This window comes from Ranitomeya variabilis, chromosome 2 (assembly GCF_051348905.1).
Source record: "Ranitomeya variabilis isolate aRanVar5 chromosome 2, aRanVar5.hap1, whole genome shotgun sequence".
Classification (NCBI taxonomy): domain Eukaryota; kingdom Metazoa; phylum Chordata; class Amphibia; order Anura; family Dendrobatidae; genus Ranitomeya; species Ranitomeya variabilis.
In genome coordinates this window covers 51,992,496-52,013,203 of record NC_135233.1, presented here as the reverse complement: position 1 = coordinate 52,013,203, position 20,708 = coordinate 51,992,496, and the positions used below count along the sequence as shown (strand labels likewise).

At 41.4% G+C, this 20,708-nt stretch overlaps 1 protein-coding gene across 2 annotated transcripts in view; it reads left to right on the top strand.

The window, feature by feature from the left end:
• The window catches only part of SRBD1 (S1 RNA binding domain 1), a 242,494-nt gene extending 237,079 nt beyond the window's left edge, over positions 1–5,415 (top strand). For both annotated transcript variants that reach the window (XM_077282407.1, XM_077282408.1), the window contains exon 23: positions 4,732–5,415. In XM_077282407.1, coding sequence (XP_077138522.1) covers positions 4,732–5,021 — 290 coding nt within the window. In that variant the 3' untranslated portion in view covers positions 5,022–5,415. The remainder of the gene's footprint in view (positions 1–4,731) is intronic.
• Positions 5,416–20,708: the final 15,293 nt, after the last annotated feature.

The following is a 20,708-nucleotide window of genomic DNA, read 5'->3' as shown; positions in this document are numbered from 1 at the left end:
GAGGAAGAGGAGCTGGCGAAAGATACAGTGAAGGAGCGGTCAGAGAGGTAGGAGGAGAATCAGGAGAGGGCTGTGTCCTTGAGGCCTATAGAGCGGAGCATAGTGAGGAGGAGCTGGTGATCCACAGTGTCAAATGCAGCAGAGATCCAGGAGAATCAGCAGGGAGCAATGACCTTTGGATTTAGCTGTTATTAGAGACTTTAGTGAGGGCAGTTTCAGTGGAGTGTAAAGAGCGGAAACCAGATTGTAAGGGGTCGAGAAGAGAGTTTTCCGAGACATAGCGGATTAGACGGGAGTAGACCAAGCGTTCCAGGAGTTTAGAGATGAGGGAAAGGTTAGATACAGGTCTGTAGTTAGCAGTGCAGTTCTGGTCCAGGGATGGCTTTTTAAGTAAAGGGGTTATGATGGCATGTTTAAATGAGGAGGGAAAGATACCTGAAGAAAGAGAGAGGTTAAATATTTTAGTCAGGTGAGTGGTGACCACTGGTGAGAGAGACTGCAGGAGATGTGAAAGAATGAAGTCACTGTTGCAGGTTATAGGGCGAGCAAAGGCGAGGAGCTTGGAAACTTCTTCTTCTGAAACAGGCTCAAAGATGTCTAGTGAGCTTGAGGTGCGGCAGGGAAGGGGATCCAGGCAGTGAGGAGATTGAGCTGAGATATCCTGATGGATGTGGTTGATTTTTTTCTGGGAAATAAGTGGCCAGATCCTCACCGCTGAGGTTTGTGATGGGAGCCTGTACTTTAGGTTTCAGGAGGGAGTTTAAGGTTTCAAAAAGTCGTTTTGGGTTGTTGTATAGTGAGGTGGTGAGGGTGGTGAAGTAGGATTGTTTGGCCAGATGAAGGGCAGAGTTATAGGTTTTGAGCATGAACTTATAGTGGATGAAGTCTTCTGCGAAGAGAGATTTTCTCCACTGCCGCTCTGCACACCTTGAAGAAAGCGTGTTTGCATAGTGTGCCACGGCTGCTGTTGTCTGTGTCAAATCTTTCTGCGTGTAGAAGGTGCTGTTTCATCTAGGGCATTCTTCAGTGTATTATTGAAGTGTGACAATGCTAAGTCTGTACTTCCCAGCCACATTCCAGCTAGACGTGCTTGGCCTCGCTCAATATTTAGCGAGGCTGCTCGTCTAGTTGGAATATGTCCGGAAGTATGCATATTGCACACTTGTGGTCACATTACTGCCCGGTTTTGCTGCCGACACCAGAGAGTCTTGACATGGAGCGCCATGTGAGGATTCGCAAGTCTACGGTCACATAGAGTGACTGCAGACTTTTGTGTTAAACCTGCACATCCCCCTAATTTCTACGATCTGGTTAGCTGAGCTTGTACATCTATTGACATGAGAGAGAGAGAGATAAACGCTGCCAGATAATCAAGGTGGCACTTAGCCCAAAGTAACAAATAAATGGACATGTCTGAAATGGGTTGTCCACTACTTAAACAACCTCGCCTTACATACTATATTGCAACTGGCCTCCCAGGGCTCACATGACATCATCTACTGTAAGCACTGCAGCCAACCAGCGGTCGCTAAAGAGCCGCAGTTCTCCCACTTCCTTCAGACATCCAAGGTATATGTAAAGGAAGTGTCAGAATTGCAGCTTATTAGTGGCTGCATTGCTCAAGTGGCATAACAATGCCATGTGAGCCCTGGAAGACTTGGTGTAGACCTCTCTGTTACGTCGCTGGTGCTAGATGTGGTGTTATTTTTATTTTATACTGATATTGCAAAGTATTTAATGAGAGGTGGTCTTCGGAACCAGGGCTGTGGAGTCAGAGTTGTGGAGTTGGAGCCCCTTTTGGTGGAGTCGGTGTCATGGAGATTGAGGAGTCTTGAGTCAGAGGTTTTGCTTACCGACTCCAAAGCCCTGCTCCGAACGGACAACTTAATAGGGAGACTCAATGAACACTAAAATGTTGGGGGATTCTCAATTGTAGATATACAAGAATCTGAACATAATTGACAATCCAACTGACGTACACCCGACACGTAGACTGGCAAGGGCTTCTATGATTCTTCTGGTGGTCCTTCTGCCCACTTGACATAATTGCCGGTGCTCAATGGATTACGGTACATCTCCTTGCCTAATCCATGTTTGCCGCCTCTGGATTCCACTTCCTTTCTACCACAGATAAAAAAAAATATTTATGTAGCATTTTATATATGGTGCTTGTCTTATGTATATATGAAGAAACCTACAGTACTCAATACAAGTATGAAGAAGTAAAGACTCTTTTCTTTTTTGGGGGACGTTAAACAGAACATGGCTTAACTCTGAAATAATAATCACTATTTTGAGTTTGGTCGTAGGACTCTGTATCCTCTCCATCTCCTGGACTACAAAGAGTTTGATTGAAGAGATCACTGAAAACTGTATTTGTCTTTGTTGCTCGAGCTCATAAATCACCCATTTATCAGATCCAGCATCAACCGTCCCAAGGAATAACATTTATCCCTTGAAGTCGGCCCTGTCATGAGCTAACCACAGTCTTCCACGGGTCTCCGGTGGCTTTATTTAATAAGTGCACATTTCTTGATTCACAATTTATATGGCATGTAATTTATTTTCAGATTTGAATTCATTTCCTGAATATGTGGTCGCCTGACCACAAAAATGAGTCGTTTCACAGTAGAGCTTTCCTTCTTACTCACGTATTATTTGCCTTCTTTTATAGATGTTCCCTAGATGATTCAAATGATTTTTTTTTTTTTTACATGTCTATAGAATTTACGGCGATTATTTTGCCGGCGTTAATGTTCCATTTCTATTGAAGGGAAATTATTCTGCTGGAGAGAAATGATTTGTTATAATGTGACGTCTTTTAGTGCGTTTCCGTATGAATGTAATCTTAAGAAGAATGACCCTCAGTCTGGGGATACAGACGTCAGCCCGCTGGATCTGCTCTCGGGAACACTTGTTGGTTTCCAGTGAGCCACACGTGCATTAGTATAAAGATTAGTTCATTGTTTGGTTGGAATCTTTCCCGTTTATTATATTATTTTTAGGATTCAGATTATAGTTATCGGGGGCTGCATGGTGACTCAGTGGTTAGCATTACCTTGATCAAATCCAACAGGACAACATCTCTCTCTATCGAGCCCAACAGACATCGTTATCTTTTATTGGGGTCCATCATCGCTCCTTTGGGGATTTTATCCTTTTTATTGCAAGAATATGGAGGCATGTTATTCAATTTTTACTGTCAAATGTGGTGGAAACCTTAACAGAAGCTCTGATAGAAAGTCTTAACAGATGTAAGCAGAGCCCTAGACCCAGATAATAACACACATAAATATATATACGGTAGATATAAAAAATCTACATACCCCTATTAAAATGGCTTTTTTTTGTCATGTGAAAAAAAAAAGGTCATACCAAGAAGAAATTTTTCCCACCTTTAATGACATCCATAATCTGTCCAAATCATTTGAGAAACATATTGAAATTATTTTTTTAAAAATATTTAAAAAAGAAATCACAAAATAAAAGAACAGTAAAAATATAAATCCAATAAATACATTTATTTGTGTAAAAAAAAAAGTATACATATTTGGTATTGTCACGTTCAGAACAGTCCCACTAGTTAGCCCTTTCAGGGAACACCGTTAAAAAAATAAATAAAAAAATAGGCAAAAAATGATGCTTTTTCATCATACCGGTGAATAAAAAGTTGAATAAAATGCGATCAAAAAAGACAAAATGTAAATAAAAATGGTGTCTCAGAAAACAAAATGCAATTAAAAATAATAATAATTTTCTGTAAAATAGTTTTTATTTTGTAAAAGCGTACTTGTCACTTGTGAGCAGCTTCCACTGTTTAGGCACATCAGGGGATCTCCAAACACGACATGGCGTCCGCTAATTATTCCAGCAAATTTTACATTCAAAAAATCAAATCTCGCTCTTTCTCTTCAGTAGTTTTTCCCCACATATGGGGTATCTACATAGTCAGTAGACATTGCACAACAAATTTTGGGGTCCATTTTTTTCTGTTACCATTGCGAAAATAAAACATTTTGGGTCTAAAGTAAAATTTTTGTGAAGAACAGTTATGTTAATTTTTTCTTTCCACATTCCATTAACGCCTGAAGGGTTAATAAACTTCTTGAATGTGGTTTTGAACACCTTGAGGGGTGTAGTTTTTAGAATGGTGTCAATTTTGGGTATTTTCTATCATATAGGCCCCTGAAAGTCACTTCAAATGTGATGTGGTCCGTAAAAAAATGGTTTTGTTAATTTTTGGGAAAAATTAGAAATCCCTGATCAACTTTTAACACTTATAACTTCCAAACAAAAAAAAAAAATTCATAAATTGTGCTGATGTAAAGTAGACATGTGGGGAATGTTATATATTAACTATTTTGTGTGACATAACTCTCTGATTTAAGGGCATAAAAATGAAAAGTTTGAAAATTGCAAAATTTTCTAAATTTTTTCAAAATTGACGATATTTTCACAAATAAATGCCAAGTCCTATTGAACAAATTTTACCTCTATCATGAAGTACAATATGTCACGAGAAAACAGGTTCAGAATCGGTGGGATCCGTTGAAGTGTTCCAGAGTTATTACCACATAAAGTGACAGTGGTCAGAATTGTAAAATTTGTCCTGGTCAGTAAGGTGAAAACAGGCTTCTGGGTTAAGGGGTTAAGGCATGCATTTATTTCTCAACTGCTAATTATTAAAGACATTGTCGTAATGTCCTGTGTAAATGTTTCCCTCTTTTTCAGAATTTGACAAAACTGATTTTAAGACCAATATCGTTTGCCTCGAAGATTTGAAGCTGGGGACGATTCTGACCGGGAAAGTGGAAAACGCCACATTGTTCGGTGTCTTCGTTGACATCGGTGTGGGCAAAGCCGGGTTAATTCCAATGCGTTATATAACCGAAGACAAACTTTCCAAGGAGAAGAGAAGGAGAAGTCTTGGACTAGGACCCGGAGAAAGGGTGGAAGTGAAAGTACTAAGTGTGGACATTAGACAGTCAAGGATTTCGTTGGACCTTTTACGCGTTTTATAATTCTTTTTCGATGCTCCAAGCTTCTGTTAGGAGGAATTCTGCTCTCCTGACATGTAAAGTGCCTCTGTGATTTAGGATTTGGAGCTGAAATGCCAGTCAGGAATAAACTCTGGCAGGATACTTTGTTATTTTTGTAACGCCAAGTTATTTCCTCTCACATCAGCGTCTGAAATGTCCTCTCCTTGTTTTATATGTTCCATAATATAGAGCAGAATCGCCGAGACAGGGAGCACTTTACCCAGGGTAATTGAGATTTTTTTTTTTCAGCTTTTATTCCACATGAATTCTTTTGTTTTGTACAGGAGTAAAAAAAAAAAAACCCTCTGACTCGCTCCTAAAGAAAAAAAAAATTGTAAAACAGACCAACCAGAAATCATAAATTGTTTTTAATATACTTTTTTGTGTGTTTGAGTAAATTTTTTTTATATATTAAAAAAAGATACATCACATCACACCACTTTATAGGGCTATCCCTTTTATCTATTACTAGTTAGAGGCCCGATGCTATCGTATCGGGAGGGCGGTAATGTCAATAGGGGCAGACTTTGCAAATCTCTCCCCCCATGTGCTCACCCACCTATCCACTCTTTCCCCATGTGCTGACTTCTCCCGTCTGTGCTCTCTTCTTTGACCTGTCTACCCCATGTGCTATCCCCCTTTTCTGCTGTCTCTCTCCCTCCTGTGCTGTATTCTCCCCTCAAAGACAATGCTGACATTACAGCAGGAGATCGCAGAGGATACATTTTGTGAAGTAAAATATTGTTTAAAAACAGTCAGTGAAATATTTTACCTGACAAAAGAAATCCTCTGTGATACCCTGCTGTAATGTCAGTATTGTCTTTTGCTTCCTCCCCTGCCCAGGAGATGTCGTATGCTCCGTACACGGTCAGACACAGACAATTTTTAAAATTAACTTTCGTTTGTGGGAAAACCCCTTTAATGTGCCCGTCTTCCTCTGCCTGTAGACGCGTCGAGCATCTGCTGCCGGGATCAGCCGAATGATTCACTGCGCCTGCGCTGAATTCGCGCAGGCGCAGTAAATTAAACCTCTGCCATCTTTGTGCAGACAGATAGTGGCGGTCACATTAAAACTGCACATGCGCTCCTCCTGTACAAAGATGGCAGCAGTCAGTGAATCATTCAGCTGATCGCGACGGCGTGTTCGCGACAGTACTCTGCTGGTGGTACCGCGCAAGAGGCTTCGTATGGCATATACAGTGTGTGTGGTGCGTATGGCGTATACAGTGTGTGTGTGAGGTGCGACGTGTTCCTCTGGTGGTTCCTGCGCAAGAGGCTGGTACCACCATCAGTTTCCATATTGAGACACCCATCACTTGGGTGTCCCAATATGGAGGTCGGTGAACTTCCGCCACTTGGAATTCTGGGATCAGGACACATCTGGACGGAACAGGATGTGAGGACATTACAAGGTAATTATATAAATAGATGTTAAAAATAATAAAATCATCTGTTACTTCCTCTCCCCAGGTCCACTGTCTCTATCGCAGCTCTGGTGATTGCGTACAGGCTGCAGTGGTGACATTGAGTCAACAAGCGCTGCAAACAATCACTTGGTTCAGTGGCTATGCCAATGTAGATTGGCTGCAACCTGTAAACAATCACCTGAATGTAGGGGAAAGAGGAAAAGTGATGTTATTTTTAACATAACCATGATGAAATGGATAAAGATGAAGCGTCAAGATCCTTTAACATATGACAAGAGGACACACTTTTGGCATATTTCTGGTCTAATGGAGCCTGTTCAGATGTGTCCACCGCAATCGCAAAAGTCATAAAGTTTGTCATTATATCAATACATTAGAATCTTGCAGAATTTGATAAAAAATATATATACATATATATATATATATATATATATATATATATATATATATATATATATATATATATATATATATATATATATATATATATATATATATATATATATGCTCATGCTATCACAGTCCACCACTGGATCCCCAGCTTTCTGCCTATGCATAGTGTACACAGAAAACTGTTAATTGGTGGTAAGAGCATGCATCTTCAATAGAACTAGTAGAGTTGCAGCAGAAAAAGCAGAGATTTTATAACAACCACAGCAAGAAGTCCAGTAAGTGACCAACCACTGGAAAAGGTTGCACAGTAGTAAAAATAAAAACCATAAACACAAAATCCCTAGCCTTGTCCAGACGCTAACGAAACAAAATAGACCCTGGATACTCAGACATGGCTGAGCTAGTCCCAGTTTGTGCAAGCAAAATGACTTTTGTCCATAGCAACCGGTGATATTTTCAGTACGATGCACATAACCTGTGCAGTTTTTTCTCAGAGAGAGATTCTAGCTTATCAATCTCCAACACAATTGACTCTGGTCAGCTTTCCCCAGCTGACAGTCCAAGGTGAACACCTAGCCTGGTTATAAGCACAGCCAGCCAGGCACATCTTATCAGAACCTCTGCACGCAGAATATGATAGCGGAAGAGACACTGAGTTTTTTGGTTTATATGATTTATGTGAAGATAGGGTAATTTGGACCCTTGGTCCAAGCACTGACCACAAACATGACCGCACCATTTATCTATGAGACTGACACTCTGGTCGGGAGAGCTGCGGCCAGTCTGTGCTTGAACTGATTTGCACTGACGCCTACATGAGCCCAGCATAGCCTAAGGGTCCTAATTAGCCTACTGATGTATTTTTTAGTAGCGGATTTGTGCTCTAAAATCCTCATTGAAAACACTTTAAAAAGTTTTGAATACTCTTGTTAATTTCATGGACAAAAAAATGAACTCTATTGTTCATACAGTGGCCTTTTTTCAGCTTTTTTTTCCCAGGCCATGGAAATTTGCTATGGAATAAAAGAAGTTACATGTCAACTCTTTGAAGCGCATTCATCCACGGTCAAGTGAAAAGGCTTCTGTGTGGGGAAAAATAACACTTCAAGATCCTCTTTAAGAAATTCTTTAGGAAAAAAAAAAGTTTTTGGGTGTGGATTACTGTTGAAAAACACGTACTTTTCTACCTTCAAAATCTTTTTGTGAACATACCCTAACACTTTTCCTCAAGTGCTTCTCTGACACTTGTCTAATGTGTATGGGTGCATAAAAACAGTCTGGAGTGATCTTATAGGTGATGTTAGGTCTACTAAATACCATTTTATATGTGAACATTATTTCTTTTTCATCATATTAGTATGAAGGTTTCAGGAGATAATGTGTGATACCCAAGGGAGCCTGTGTAACATCTGGTGGAACCATCACACTTTGGTCTTAAAGGATCTGAAAAATGCTTTGATTTTACCACGAGAATGCAGAGAAGTAATTTATTTTGTACTTTAGGTCAGTTTATTTTTGATAGAACAAGTTTTACTTTCATTTGTTGCCATTTTGTATTACTTTTTATTTTGGAAAAATGCATAGGAAATAAAGCAAAGCCATCACAATATGGATGCAAGGTAAACCGGTTCCTTCCTTTGACTATACTTCTGTATACAACATCCCTTGACTATACTCCTGCATACAACAGTTAGACTAGAGCTAGACGACAACTTTGGCTACGACAGCTGCCGTGTGAGTGAAGTTGGCTTGGTGCCGCAGCTACATCGCAGTGCTATATAATTGAATGGAATCACATTTTGCATCTAGTCAACCGCAGCAAGCAAGTTGCAAAAAATCAGATTCGGTTGGATTTTTTGCAACTTGCTTGTTGCGGTAGTGTAGTCGTCGCAATGTGAACCCATTCTGTTGTATAGCCCTATGGTGGAGCGTCTTGAAACTTTACGCTGTGCCGTTGCTCTGTTATTCCTAATAGAAATATATGACTGACTATACTGACATCTGGGCGTTACCTGTTAGGGCAGTAGTCCCCAACTTTAATTATATTCCGGTCTGAGAAAGGTTCACGAGGCACATCCAGATCCCACCACACTCCCTTCATGGAGTGGTGACACTTGATCCCACGCCTCCTCAGCGACACCCAAACCCCTCATTGCTAGTGAAATAACAACCAAAACTTTCTCACCAAACTCACACTGAGACAGTATACTTACATCCAGGGGTTCCAATCTTACCCTGATTTGGTATTCTTGCATCTTCCACCAAACGATCGCATCTGGCTTCAAGCACCTCCTCTGCCTGGCAGTTTCATCGTATTTCCAGAATACTATACTTAATTTTTTTCTAAACCCCCGAGGCTAGTATATGTATCCAGGTTTCCTCTTCTGTGTTGGACTATGCACAAAAGTCACCATCTGCAGATCCCCTCTTCATATCGGTTTGTTAGACCGGGTGACAAGCCGGTAGACCATTATGAGCCTGAAATCACAGGCTGGGGATCCTTAAGTTAGGGTGTACCTACACACACTTATATTATCCAATCGATGCTGACTGTGGCAGACTATTTGGGACACACCCTTTTGACAAAGAAAATGGTAACTTCTAATTGTCAATTTATTCAAGGAAGGATACTAAAAAAAGGGCATACTGCCCAGTTATAGGAAAAGATGGTCCAAAATTGTTATTTCACGAGAATTGCAAGTATTTATTAAGACAGACTTATCGGAAGTGGTGGCGGGTCCTTTCTAGGTGCTTAGATTCCGATAGTTACAAGAAAGTAAATTATACACTTAGTTAATAAACCTACAGGTTTGGGTTTCTGACACTTATTGCTTTGTGTAATCCTCTCCCCCAGCAGGTTTACAATTGTTCTCTCCCTAATGGATCTCCCATCTGCAAGAGCTGATTGACAGGCCCGTTCGGGAGGTTGAGTTGCCAGACTCCAATAAAGAAGGGTCTTGGGAAAATGTTAAGGTAATTATTGATGGGCCACAATCCACTAATCAGACAATTTGCAAAATGAATCCCATATTCCCTTACTAGATTAGTTTTCTTTTTTGTTTTTGTTTATAGTGCACATTTACAACTCCAGTAACCACCCGTCTCCCCGCAGTCCAATTAAACTTCTCAAAGGGTTATACATTAAAGGGAAGGAATATTGGAAGTGGCTTGTAATTGGTTTTGCTCTTGTTGTTGCCACATTCGTTTGCCGGTTGAGTTTTATAATCTGATAATAAAAGCAGAAAGAAAAGTATAAAAAGTAATGGAGTGTTTTACTGTTACAAGGTAGAACATGAGCTTGGGGTGTGCAGGGCTCTCCACGGCTTCCACAGCCTTCTGAGCCTTTTATTTGCCGGTTTACTAGGTTCCAGCTTCTCATGCTTGGCGACTAGGGCTGGACTTTGTCGCAAGACACTAATTACAATGACACAATACAACATCAATGCCTAAACTAGACACAGAGGAAAAGTTGATTATTTTTTTCTAATTATATCATCATGGCAAATTTCCTCATGGCAAGTTTCTCTGAATTGATTACTTTAGTCTTACTTGCCATAGCATACACGTATTTAGCCAAATTTACAAAATGGTTCCATGCAATTGGGCACACAGTTATTAAATGTAAAAATAAAAGGATTTTCAACATAGTAACATTTTTCATTGCATATTGCATCCTCGCCACTGATTCCTAGCATGTCTGATTATTCCACCTTGCATTGCATATTTTAGTTGTATTACATATCTCACTTATCTGGTACCAACATATAGTTGTGCCGACCATTTCTGCACGTTTTGTTTAAAGGGTATATCCACTACTCCGACAATCCTTTCTTGATTACATTATTCCCCTATGACAAAAACATAAGAAAAAGGAAAATGATCCGATATCCTGAGTAGCAGCAAAAATACAAAACTTTATTCAAAGGAGCAGATAAAGAGAGGGAATGGAATAATGAATGCACATATACAAAATTGGTGCACTTCTGACACAGAAGCTAGTCAAAGAATTTCATGTATCTAGAAATAGGCATTTTATAGTCTTACTCAAGAATATTACTCAATAAACAATTGTCCCATGATGAAGGCTCTGCCGAAACGCGCGTCGGGGTGGGCACACATTCTACCATGAACTTTTTCCCCTTCTGGCATTAGTACATGAGGTATTTATTTGGAACACATACTTGTACTTACTATTATGCTTTCATCATGGTTCACAGATCAATTTATTGGCCTTATGAGGTTGTGCAATTGTTTCTTGAGTAATATTCTTGAGAAAGACTATAAATCTCACATCTCCCCTTCGGTTACATGACGTGAGCCGTGCAACCAATCAGTGGTCGCTAATGGGCCGTTACATTCTCACTTAACTGATATCCGGAAGTCAGAGTGAAGCGGCCACGGATTGTCTGCAGGGCTCACACAACATAATGTCACGGGAGAACCAGCTTTTTGGAAGTGCATCTGAACAGCAAGGTGGATTTCTGTTGAGGGGAGATAGAGAGAAAAAAAAATAAAAAAAAAATCTATAAATCTTCAGCACAGCGAGTGTGAGCGAGCTGAGTGTGACCTGAGCGTAAGTGTGAACGGCGGTAAGTGTGTGACTTGTGATTCAGTGACTTTGGAATCAGGGAGTTTCCAAGGGAGGAATTGCTTCTGTTTTTTTTGTTTGTTTGTTTTTTTTTTTTTGGGTTTAATTAATACTTTGTATTTATTTTTAATTAACGTTTCTGTGTGCTGCAATCCCCATTAGGAAATGTGCTCCACAATTGTTAATGCCATCCAGTGTACATCTTGCCACATGTATGCAGTCCTTGACCAGCCGGTCGAGGGTGCATACTGCTGTGCGAGATGTGAGCACATTGTGCATTTGGAAACCCAGATACTGGATCTAAATGTGCAGCTGGCAACACTGAGATCCATAGACAATATGGAGAGGAGTCTTCTGCTCACAGAGCAGACGCTCAATGGGATAGATGAGGAGGGGGATGGTAGGATGGAGCTGCAGGACAGTGTGGCAGTTAGCTGGGTGACAGATAGAAGGCGGGGTAGAGGGAAGAGTGCCAGGGAGGCTAGTCCTGATCTGGCACACCCCAATAAGTTTGCTAAGTTGGCAGATGAGGGGGGTGCCAGTACAGGGGTAGCACTGCTGCAGCCAGGCATGTCCTCTGAAAGCCGGAGGAGTGACTGCTCCAGTAAGGAGGGAAAAAGGAGAGCAGGGCAGGCCAGACAGGTGCTGGTAGTGGGGGACTCAATTATTAGGGGAAGAGATAGGGCAATCTGTCACAAAGACAGGGATCGTCGGACGGTGTGCTGCCTACCTGGCGCTCGAGTCCGACACATCGCTGATCGGGTGGACAGATTACTGGGAGGGGCTGGTGAGGACCCAGCGGTCATGGTGCACATTGGCACAAATGACAAAGTTAGAGGTAGGTGGAAGGTCCTTAAAGATGATTTCAGGGAATTAGGCTGCAAGCTGAAAGCAAGGACCTCCAACGTGGTATTTTCCGAAATACTGCCTGTACCACGTGCCACGCCAGAGAGGCAACGGGAGATTAGGGAGGTTAATAAGTGGCTCAAGAATTGGTGTAGGAAGGAGGGGTTTGGGTTCCTGCAGAACTGGGCCGACTTCTCAGTTGGCTACAGGCTCTACGCTAGGGACGGGCTGCACCTCAATGGGGAAGGTGCAGCTGTGCTGGGGGAGAAAATGGTTAGAAGGTTGGAGGAGTGTTTAAACTAGGGATTGGGGGGGAGGGTATTCATTCGCCAACAAAATGGATGAATTAGAACTAATGTTGTTGGAGCATAATTATGACATGGTGGGGATATCTGAGACGTAGCTGGATGAGAGCCATGACTGGGCTGTTAACTTGCAGGGCTATAGCCTGTTCAGAAATGACCGTACAGATAAGCGAGGGGGAGGGGTGTGTCTATATGTAAAATCTTCCTTAAAACCCATCCTGCGTGATAATATAGGTGAATTTAATGAAAATGTAGAGTCCCTGTGGGTGGAGATAAGGGGAGGGGGAAAAAATAATAAATTACTGATAGGGGTTTGTTATAAATCTCCAAAACTAATGGAAGCAATGGAGAATATCCTCGTAAAGCAAATAGATGAAGCTGCGACTCAAGGAGAAGTCATTATTATGGGGGACTTCAACTACCCTGAAATAGATTGGGGAACAGAAACCTGCAGTTCCAGTAAAGGTAATCGGTTTTTGACAACTATGAGAGACAATTACCTTTCACAACTGGTTCAGGACCCAACAAGGAGGGGGGCACTGCTAGACCTAATATTAACCAACAGGCCAGACCGCATATCAAATATAAGGGTTGAGGGTCACTTGGGGAATAGTGATCACAAAATAATAAGTTTTCATGTAACCTTTAATAAGATGGGTAGTAGGGGGGTGACAAGGACACTAAACTTCAGGAGGGCAAATTTCCAACGGATGAGAGAGGATCTTGGTGCAATTAACTGGGACGATATCCTGAGACACAAAAATACACAAAGAAAATGGGAGACGTTTATTAGCATCCTGGATAGGACCTGTGCACAGTATATACCGTATGGGAATAAACATACTAGAAATAGGAGGAAACCAATATGGCTAAATAGAGCTGTAAGGGGAGCAATAAGGGACAAAAAGAAAGCATTTAGAGAATTAAAGGAAGTAGGTAGTGAGGAGGCATTAAATAAATACAGAAAATTAAATAAATTCTGTAAAAAGCAAATCAAGGCAGCAAAGATTGAGACAGAGAGACTCATTGCCAGAGAGAGTAAAAATAATCCCAAAATATTCTTTAACTATATAAATAGTAAGAAACTAAAAAATGACAGTGTTGGCCCCCTTAAAAATAGTCTGGGTGAAATGGTGAATGAGGATGAGGAAAAAGCCAATATGCTAAATGACTTTTTTTCATCAGTATTTACAAAAGAAAATCCCATGGCAGACAATATGACTAGTGATAAAAATTCCCCATTAAATGTCACCTGCTTAACCCAGCAGGAAGTACGGCGGCATCTAAAAATCACTAAAATTGATAAATCTCCGGGCCCGGATGGGATACACCCCCGAGTACTGCGGGAATTAAGTACAGTCATTGATAGACCATTATTTTTAATCTTTAAAGACTCCATAATAACAGGGTCTGTACCACAGGACTGGCGTATAGCAAATGTGGTGCCAATATTCAAAAAAGGGGCAAAAACTGAACTCGGTAATTATAGGCCAGTAAGTTTAACCTCTACTGTGGGTAAAATCCTGGAGGGCATTCTAAGGGATGCTATGCTGGAGTATCTGAAGAGGAATAACCTCATGACCCAGTATCAGCACGGGTTTACTAGGGACCGTTCATGTCAGACTAATTTGATCAGCTTCTATGAAGAGGTAAGTTCCGGACTGGACCAAGGGAACCCAGTGGACGTAGTATATATGGACTTTTCCAAAGCTATTGATACGGTGCCACGCAAAAGGTTGTTACATAAAATGAAAGTAATGGGGATAGGGGAAAATATGTGTAAGTGGGTTGAGAGCTGGCTCAGGGATAGGAAACAAAGGGTGGTTATTAATGGAGCACACTCGGACTGGGTCACGGTTAGCAGTGGGGTACCACAGGGGTCAGTATTGGGCCCTCTTCTTTTTAACATATTTATTAATGACCTTGTAGGGGGCTTTCAGAGTAGAATTTCAATATTTGCAGATGACACTAAACTCTGCAGGGTAATCAATACAGGGGAGGACAATTTTATATTACAGGCTGATTTATGTAAACTAGAAGCTTGGGCTGATAAATGGCAAATGAGCTTTAATGGGGATAAATGTAAGGTCATGCACTTGGGTAGAAGAAATAAGATGTATAACTTTGTGCTTAATTCTAAAACTCAAAACCGTCAATGAAAAAGACCTGGGTGTATGGGTGGATGACAAACTCATATTCAGTGGCCAGTGTCAGGCAGCTGCTACAAAGGCAAATAAAATAATGGGATGTATTAAAAGAGGCATAGATGCTCATGAGGAGAACATAATTTTACCTCTATACAAGTCACTAGTTCGACCACACTTAGAATACTGTGCACAGTTCTGGTCTCCGGTGTATAAGAAAGACATAGCTGAACTAGAGCGGGTGCAGAGAAGAGCGACCAAGGTTATTAGAGGACTGGGGGGTCTGCAATACCAAGATAGGTTATTACACTTGGGGCTATTTAGTTTGGAAAAACGAAGACTAAGGGGTAATCTTATTTTAATGTATAAATATATGAGGGGACAGTACAAAGACCTTTCTGATGATCTTTTTAATCATAGACCGGTGACAGGGACAAGGGGGCATCCTCTACGTCTGGAGGAAAGAAGGTTTAAGCATAATAACAGACGCGGATTCTTTACTGTAAGAGCAGTGAGACTATGGAACTCTCTGCCGTATGATGTTGTAATGAGTGATTCATTAATTAAATTTAAGAGGGGACTGGATACCTTTCTGGAAAAGTATAATGTTACAGGGTATATACACTAGATTCCTTGATAAGGCGTTGATCCAGGGAACTAGTCTGATTGCCGTATGTGGAGTCGGGAAGGAATTTTTTTCCCCATGGTGGAGTTACTCTTTGCCACATGGGTTTTTTTGCCTTCCCCTGGATCAACATGTTAGGGCATGTTAGGTTGGGCTATGGGTTGAACTAGATGGACTTACAGTCTTCCTTCAACCTTAATAACTATGTAACTATGTAACCGACGTTGCTGGAACAGTGCTGGCATCGGAGGTGATTATAAGGTGTTTTTACTGTACGTGGGGCAATATTGTAATTGAGAAAAGGTTGTCCACTTCTTTGAGAACTACAACTTCTCACAATACAGGCAGATGGGCTCACACAATTTGATCGAAATGTAGCCTCAAATAAATAATTATTGTCTGTATAGCAATAATATAGTTCAAAATGCATGTATTCAATGTATTTGTCTGCCATACTAATGCATTTACAGTGGCCTGCACCAGTGCATGCTAGGAGGTGCTTGTCAGTTCCTTTTTTACTAATGCTATCAAACCCTTGACAGGCTGCAATGGATATCACAACAACTGGGAGCACAAAATCATGTTTTTTTGCTTGTTTTTTTAAAGCTTGTCACTGTATGCCAATCATTTTGAGGAAAGACAAATCTGAAGTCTGGAAAAATATCATAGTCAACTTCTTAAGAAACCAGTAGTGATGAGCGAGTGTACTTGTTGCTCGAGTTTTCCTGAGCACGCTGGGGTGATCTCAGAGTATTTGTTAGTGTTCGGAGATTAAGTTTCCATCACTGCAGCTGAATGATTTACAGCTACTAGCCAGCATGATTGCATGTGGGGATTCCCTAGCAACCAGCCAACCCCCACATGTACTCAGCCTGGCTAATAGCTGTAAATCATTCAACTGTGGCGATGAAAACTTAATCTCCGAACACTAACAAATACTCAGAGATCACCCGAGCGTGCTCGGGAAAACCCGACCAACGAGTATACTATCTCATCACTAGAAACCAGTTCACCTATAATTTTTGGAGAAATTGAAAAAAAAAAACATGCAAAATGGGAAGAATATACAAATTCCATGTAGATTTTGCCTTTTGTCTAATTTAAAGTGAATTTGACCCCAACCATGTTATTAACCTGCAGATATGATGTTAATCTGCAAGTTAATAGTGTTCTAAAGCCTTGCAGCCTCCGCACTGGAAACATGGCTACCGGTGAGGAAATTAACCTTATTCCTCCTGACAGCCTTGTGCTTTCAGTCATGGAGGTGCAACAGCCGCAGCTTCAGTCATTGCTCAGTATATGGTGAGCGGAGGCTGTACCTGCTGATGCACTGCTGAGCCAGCTGTCAGTCAGTGTCGGGACATGGTTACAGTGACTAATGTTGCACCAACTGTCTATGACTGAAAGCCAGGGGCTGCTGGGAAGAATAAAGTTAATTTCCTCCCGGCAGCTGCGCTTTAAGTGTGGAAGCTCACAGTCTACAGGATAATGGGGAAGTAAACAGTATGTTGGGAGGTTGCAGCAGTTTCAGTGGTGTTGAGGTGGCAGCAGGCTCATTGCAGGCTGTAAGCTTTCTTGAAGAGTTGGGTTTCCAAGTTCTGTATGAAAGTTCTGAACGTGGGAGGCAGTAGGATGCTTTGGGGCACAGAATTCCAAAGGATGGGGGATACTCAGGAGAAGTCTTGGAGGCGATTGGGTGAGGAAGATATGAAATCAAGAAGGAAGTATTGTGAGGACCGGAGATTATTCTGCAAAGCAACAGTTCAAAACTCTGAGCTCTTGGGATCCATTGTCTAAACATAGGGTCCAGTCACCATTCTTGTCATTTCAGCCTTCACAGGACTATCAGTCGAGGTTACATGGGACACATGGCTGTTTTATGAGCAATTATCCCATGAAAAATATTGTGTGAAAGATCTTGTGTCTTTCTATAACGAATATCACCTCTGAGAATACATCGGCTGTGACTCGCGCAGTATAATCTGAACATGTAGGGAGCAGGACGTTTTTTTCAAGTGTAGCGGTCAAGATCAACTAAAATGTTTAATGCAGCTTCGGAGAAACGATTGTTCACCAGACGAGCCTTTATTCAATGGTTGTTCAGTTGTCAACCTACTTATGTCTAATTTGCATGACCACATGCAGAACAGCTAAGGTTCACCAGAGTCCGCTTCCAGCGGTCAACATTGGCCAATCTGGAATCTTTCAGTTAAAGGGAACCTGTCACCACGTTTTTGGAAGATGGGATAAAAATAGCGTTAAATAGTGGCAGAGGTGGGCGTTACATTAGTGTGTGTGTTATGCGTTTATTACCCACCTAAGTTGCCGAAATAACTTTGCAAAGTCTCCGTTTTCGCCTGTCAATCAGGCTGGTCAGGTCACATGGGCGTGGTGTCTTCACCCAGATTTGGCGTAGTTTTCCGTTGGTGGCGTAGTGGTGTGCGCATGCCCAAAGTCCGGAATCCTCTTCCAGGGGATTTAAAATAGCGCGGTGTTCGTTATTGCATTGGTGATCGGTGGGCGCGGCCATCTTCCTTTGGCCGCGCGTGCGCAGAAGCGGCGCTCTGCTGGCCGCGGCTTCAGGAAAATGGCCGCGGGATGCCGCGCGTGCGCAGATGGATATCGCACGGCCATTTTCCTGAAGCCGCGGCCAGCAGAGCGCCGCTTCTGCGCACGCGCGGCCAAAGGAAGATGGCCGCGCCCACCGATCACCAATGCAATAACGAACACCGCGCTATTTTAAATCCCCTGGAAGAGGATTCCGGACTTTGGGCATGCGCACACCACTACGCCACCAACGGAAAACTACGCCAAATCTGGGGGAAGACAACGCCCATGCGACCTGACCAGCCTGATTGACAGGCGAAAACGGAGACTTTGCAAAGTTATTTCGGCAACTTAGGTGGGTAATAAACGCATAACACACACACTAATGTAACGCCCACCTCTGCCACTATTTAACGCTATTTTTATCCCATCTTCCAAAAACGTGGTGACAGGTTCCCTTTAAACCTTTAAATTGTATGACATTTCCTCACCGACCTTCTTCACTTTGACTTGACAACAACGGTGTCTGAATCGGCCATTACTCAGTACCTCAAAATGCTTTATCTTTGGATGGAACTTGGATTCATGTCAACGTCTTGTTAAAATATCTACATTTCAGCGGTTTGCTAGTTATCTGTCACTATCCATTAAATCCCAGTTAGGACCAGTATATCACTGACTTGCAAATGTATTCTTCTCTTCTACTATTAATATAACACACATCCAATTGATAGAAGGTTATTACAGCTGACAGCCCTTAAGTGATCTAAATATTAAAATGAACGCCCCGCCATCATTGCACAGTGCCATGGGATTCTCGCTATATCTACACGAGCATTCTTCTCTGCCCCCATGGATCAAAAATGCCATATTTCTTTCTTAATCATTAACCCCTGATTCACGTAATTGATCTAGCTCTTTAGTAGTCATTGAAGAAGTTCTTCAGAGATACATAAATTAAGTAGATGCTTCCTGAGGCTAGACGGATTTCGGAGGAGACATCACTGTAGGCTTCTGGGACGTTCCCCGGAGATGCGGATTTCTAACTATAAGCATATTTCTATTAGTATTTGTAATGTACACAGGCTGCTGATGCCTGGAGCCTGCGAATAACTGATGAGGAGAAGATTCCATCGGGTGTAGATTTTATTAGCACAATTCTTAATAAAACAAAAAATAAATTAAAGGAAAAACTCCATGATGGGCGGATAATGTGATAATTAGACCCGCTGCAGGGAACGCTCTTACCTAGATCTTGTAAGATGAGTAAACCTCCCATAATAACAGAAATACTCCTACTCTTTCCTATGATGCAGACGCAATTAGAAGGTATGAGATGACGAGCGTTTTACATATCATCAGCCTAAGCTCTTATACTTTTTAGGAAGGATTTTGTGGAATTTCTTGGGAAAATCTAAAACTAGAAATGAAGAAGAGAAGCACAGATGCAGCCGTTTATTTACCCTGTCTCCTACAGCGTTTCAGCTACAGTTTTACATGTGGCGTAAAGTGTTTTACAACAATGGTTTTTTTTCCGACATTATTTGTACAATTTTGCGGGAAATATTGATTTATAGGGTATTCTCAGGTTATGAAGTTATCCTATCCTTAGGAATAGGGTATAACTTCGAAACTGCTGGGGGTGTGTCTACTTGGATCCCCACGAATCCCAAAAGCCGGGGATCTTCAGAGCCATGTGTAAATGGAATGGGTATTGATCATGTTCACTGCTGCTCCATTAATTCTTAAAGGGACCACCGGTGATAGCCAATCACTACGCTCTGCTGGTTTTTGGCACTCCCATTAAGAATGACTAAAATGGCACTGGTCATGATCGACCACTGCTCTATCCACACAGATCGGGCTCATTCAGACTTCCGATTTTCACGCATAAGTAATATCCTTGCTTTTCACAGGTAGCACTCATACCTGTGAGAGTCTTTGAATCTGGAAAATTGCTGACACGTCCGATTTTGATCTGATTTTTCCCCGCACAACTTAATTTCATTGGGAGCTCTATCCCTATAAGCAAAAATAGAGACATGTCATTCAAGCCTAGCCTAGAAGTGATAAACAGCTGCCCAGTGCGCACCTGCCAGGAGATTAAGGCTAAGTTCACACGTTGCGTTTTTGCAGCAGTTTTTTATGCATTTTTAATGCAATTTAAAAGCTTCTTTTTACAGTAACAGCATAAGCTCTGAGATTTCAGAAATCTCATGCACACGTTTGTTTTTTTGTTCTTGACTAAATTGGAAAACTTGCATTTTTTTTAAAAACTGCAGCATGTCACTTTGGTTAGGATATGGGTTGAACTGAATGGACTTAAAGTCTTCCTTCAACCTTAAAACTATGCTACTTCTTGTAGCTATTTTGCAGCATTTTTTCATCTTGGATAGCAATGAGTAAGTGCAAAATTGCTGCAAAAAAACTGCTACCATGCATTTCTGCAGCTTTTTTGATGAATGAAACTAACCTAATAATAATAAGAATCTTTGTTTATGTAGTGCCAACATATTCCGCATTGCTTTACAAGTCAGAGGTTCATACACAAGTCATAACTAACAAAGTTAAAGATAATACAATAATTAATCAAAGCTAATGACGACCCTGCTTGTGAGAACTTACAATCTACAATGAGGTGGGGGAGATACAAAGTACAGGGGCTTACTTACAATGATGGTCCAGCCATCTTGAGGGATAGATAAAGGCTGCATGAGGGAGTCACCAGCCAGTATTTGTGGTGCTATTAGGTGCAGTGGAGTTTGATGTAGGGTTATGATTAGAGAAGTAGAGA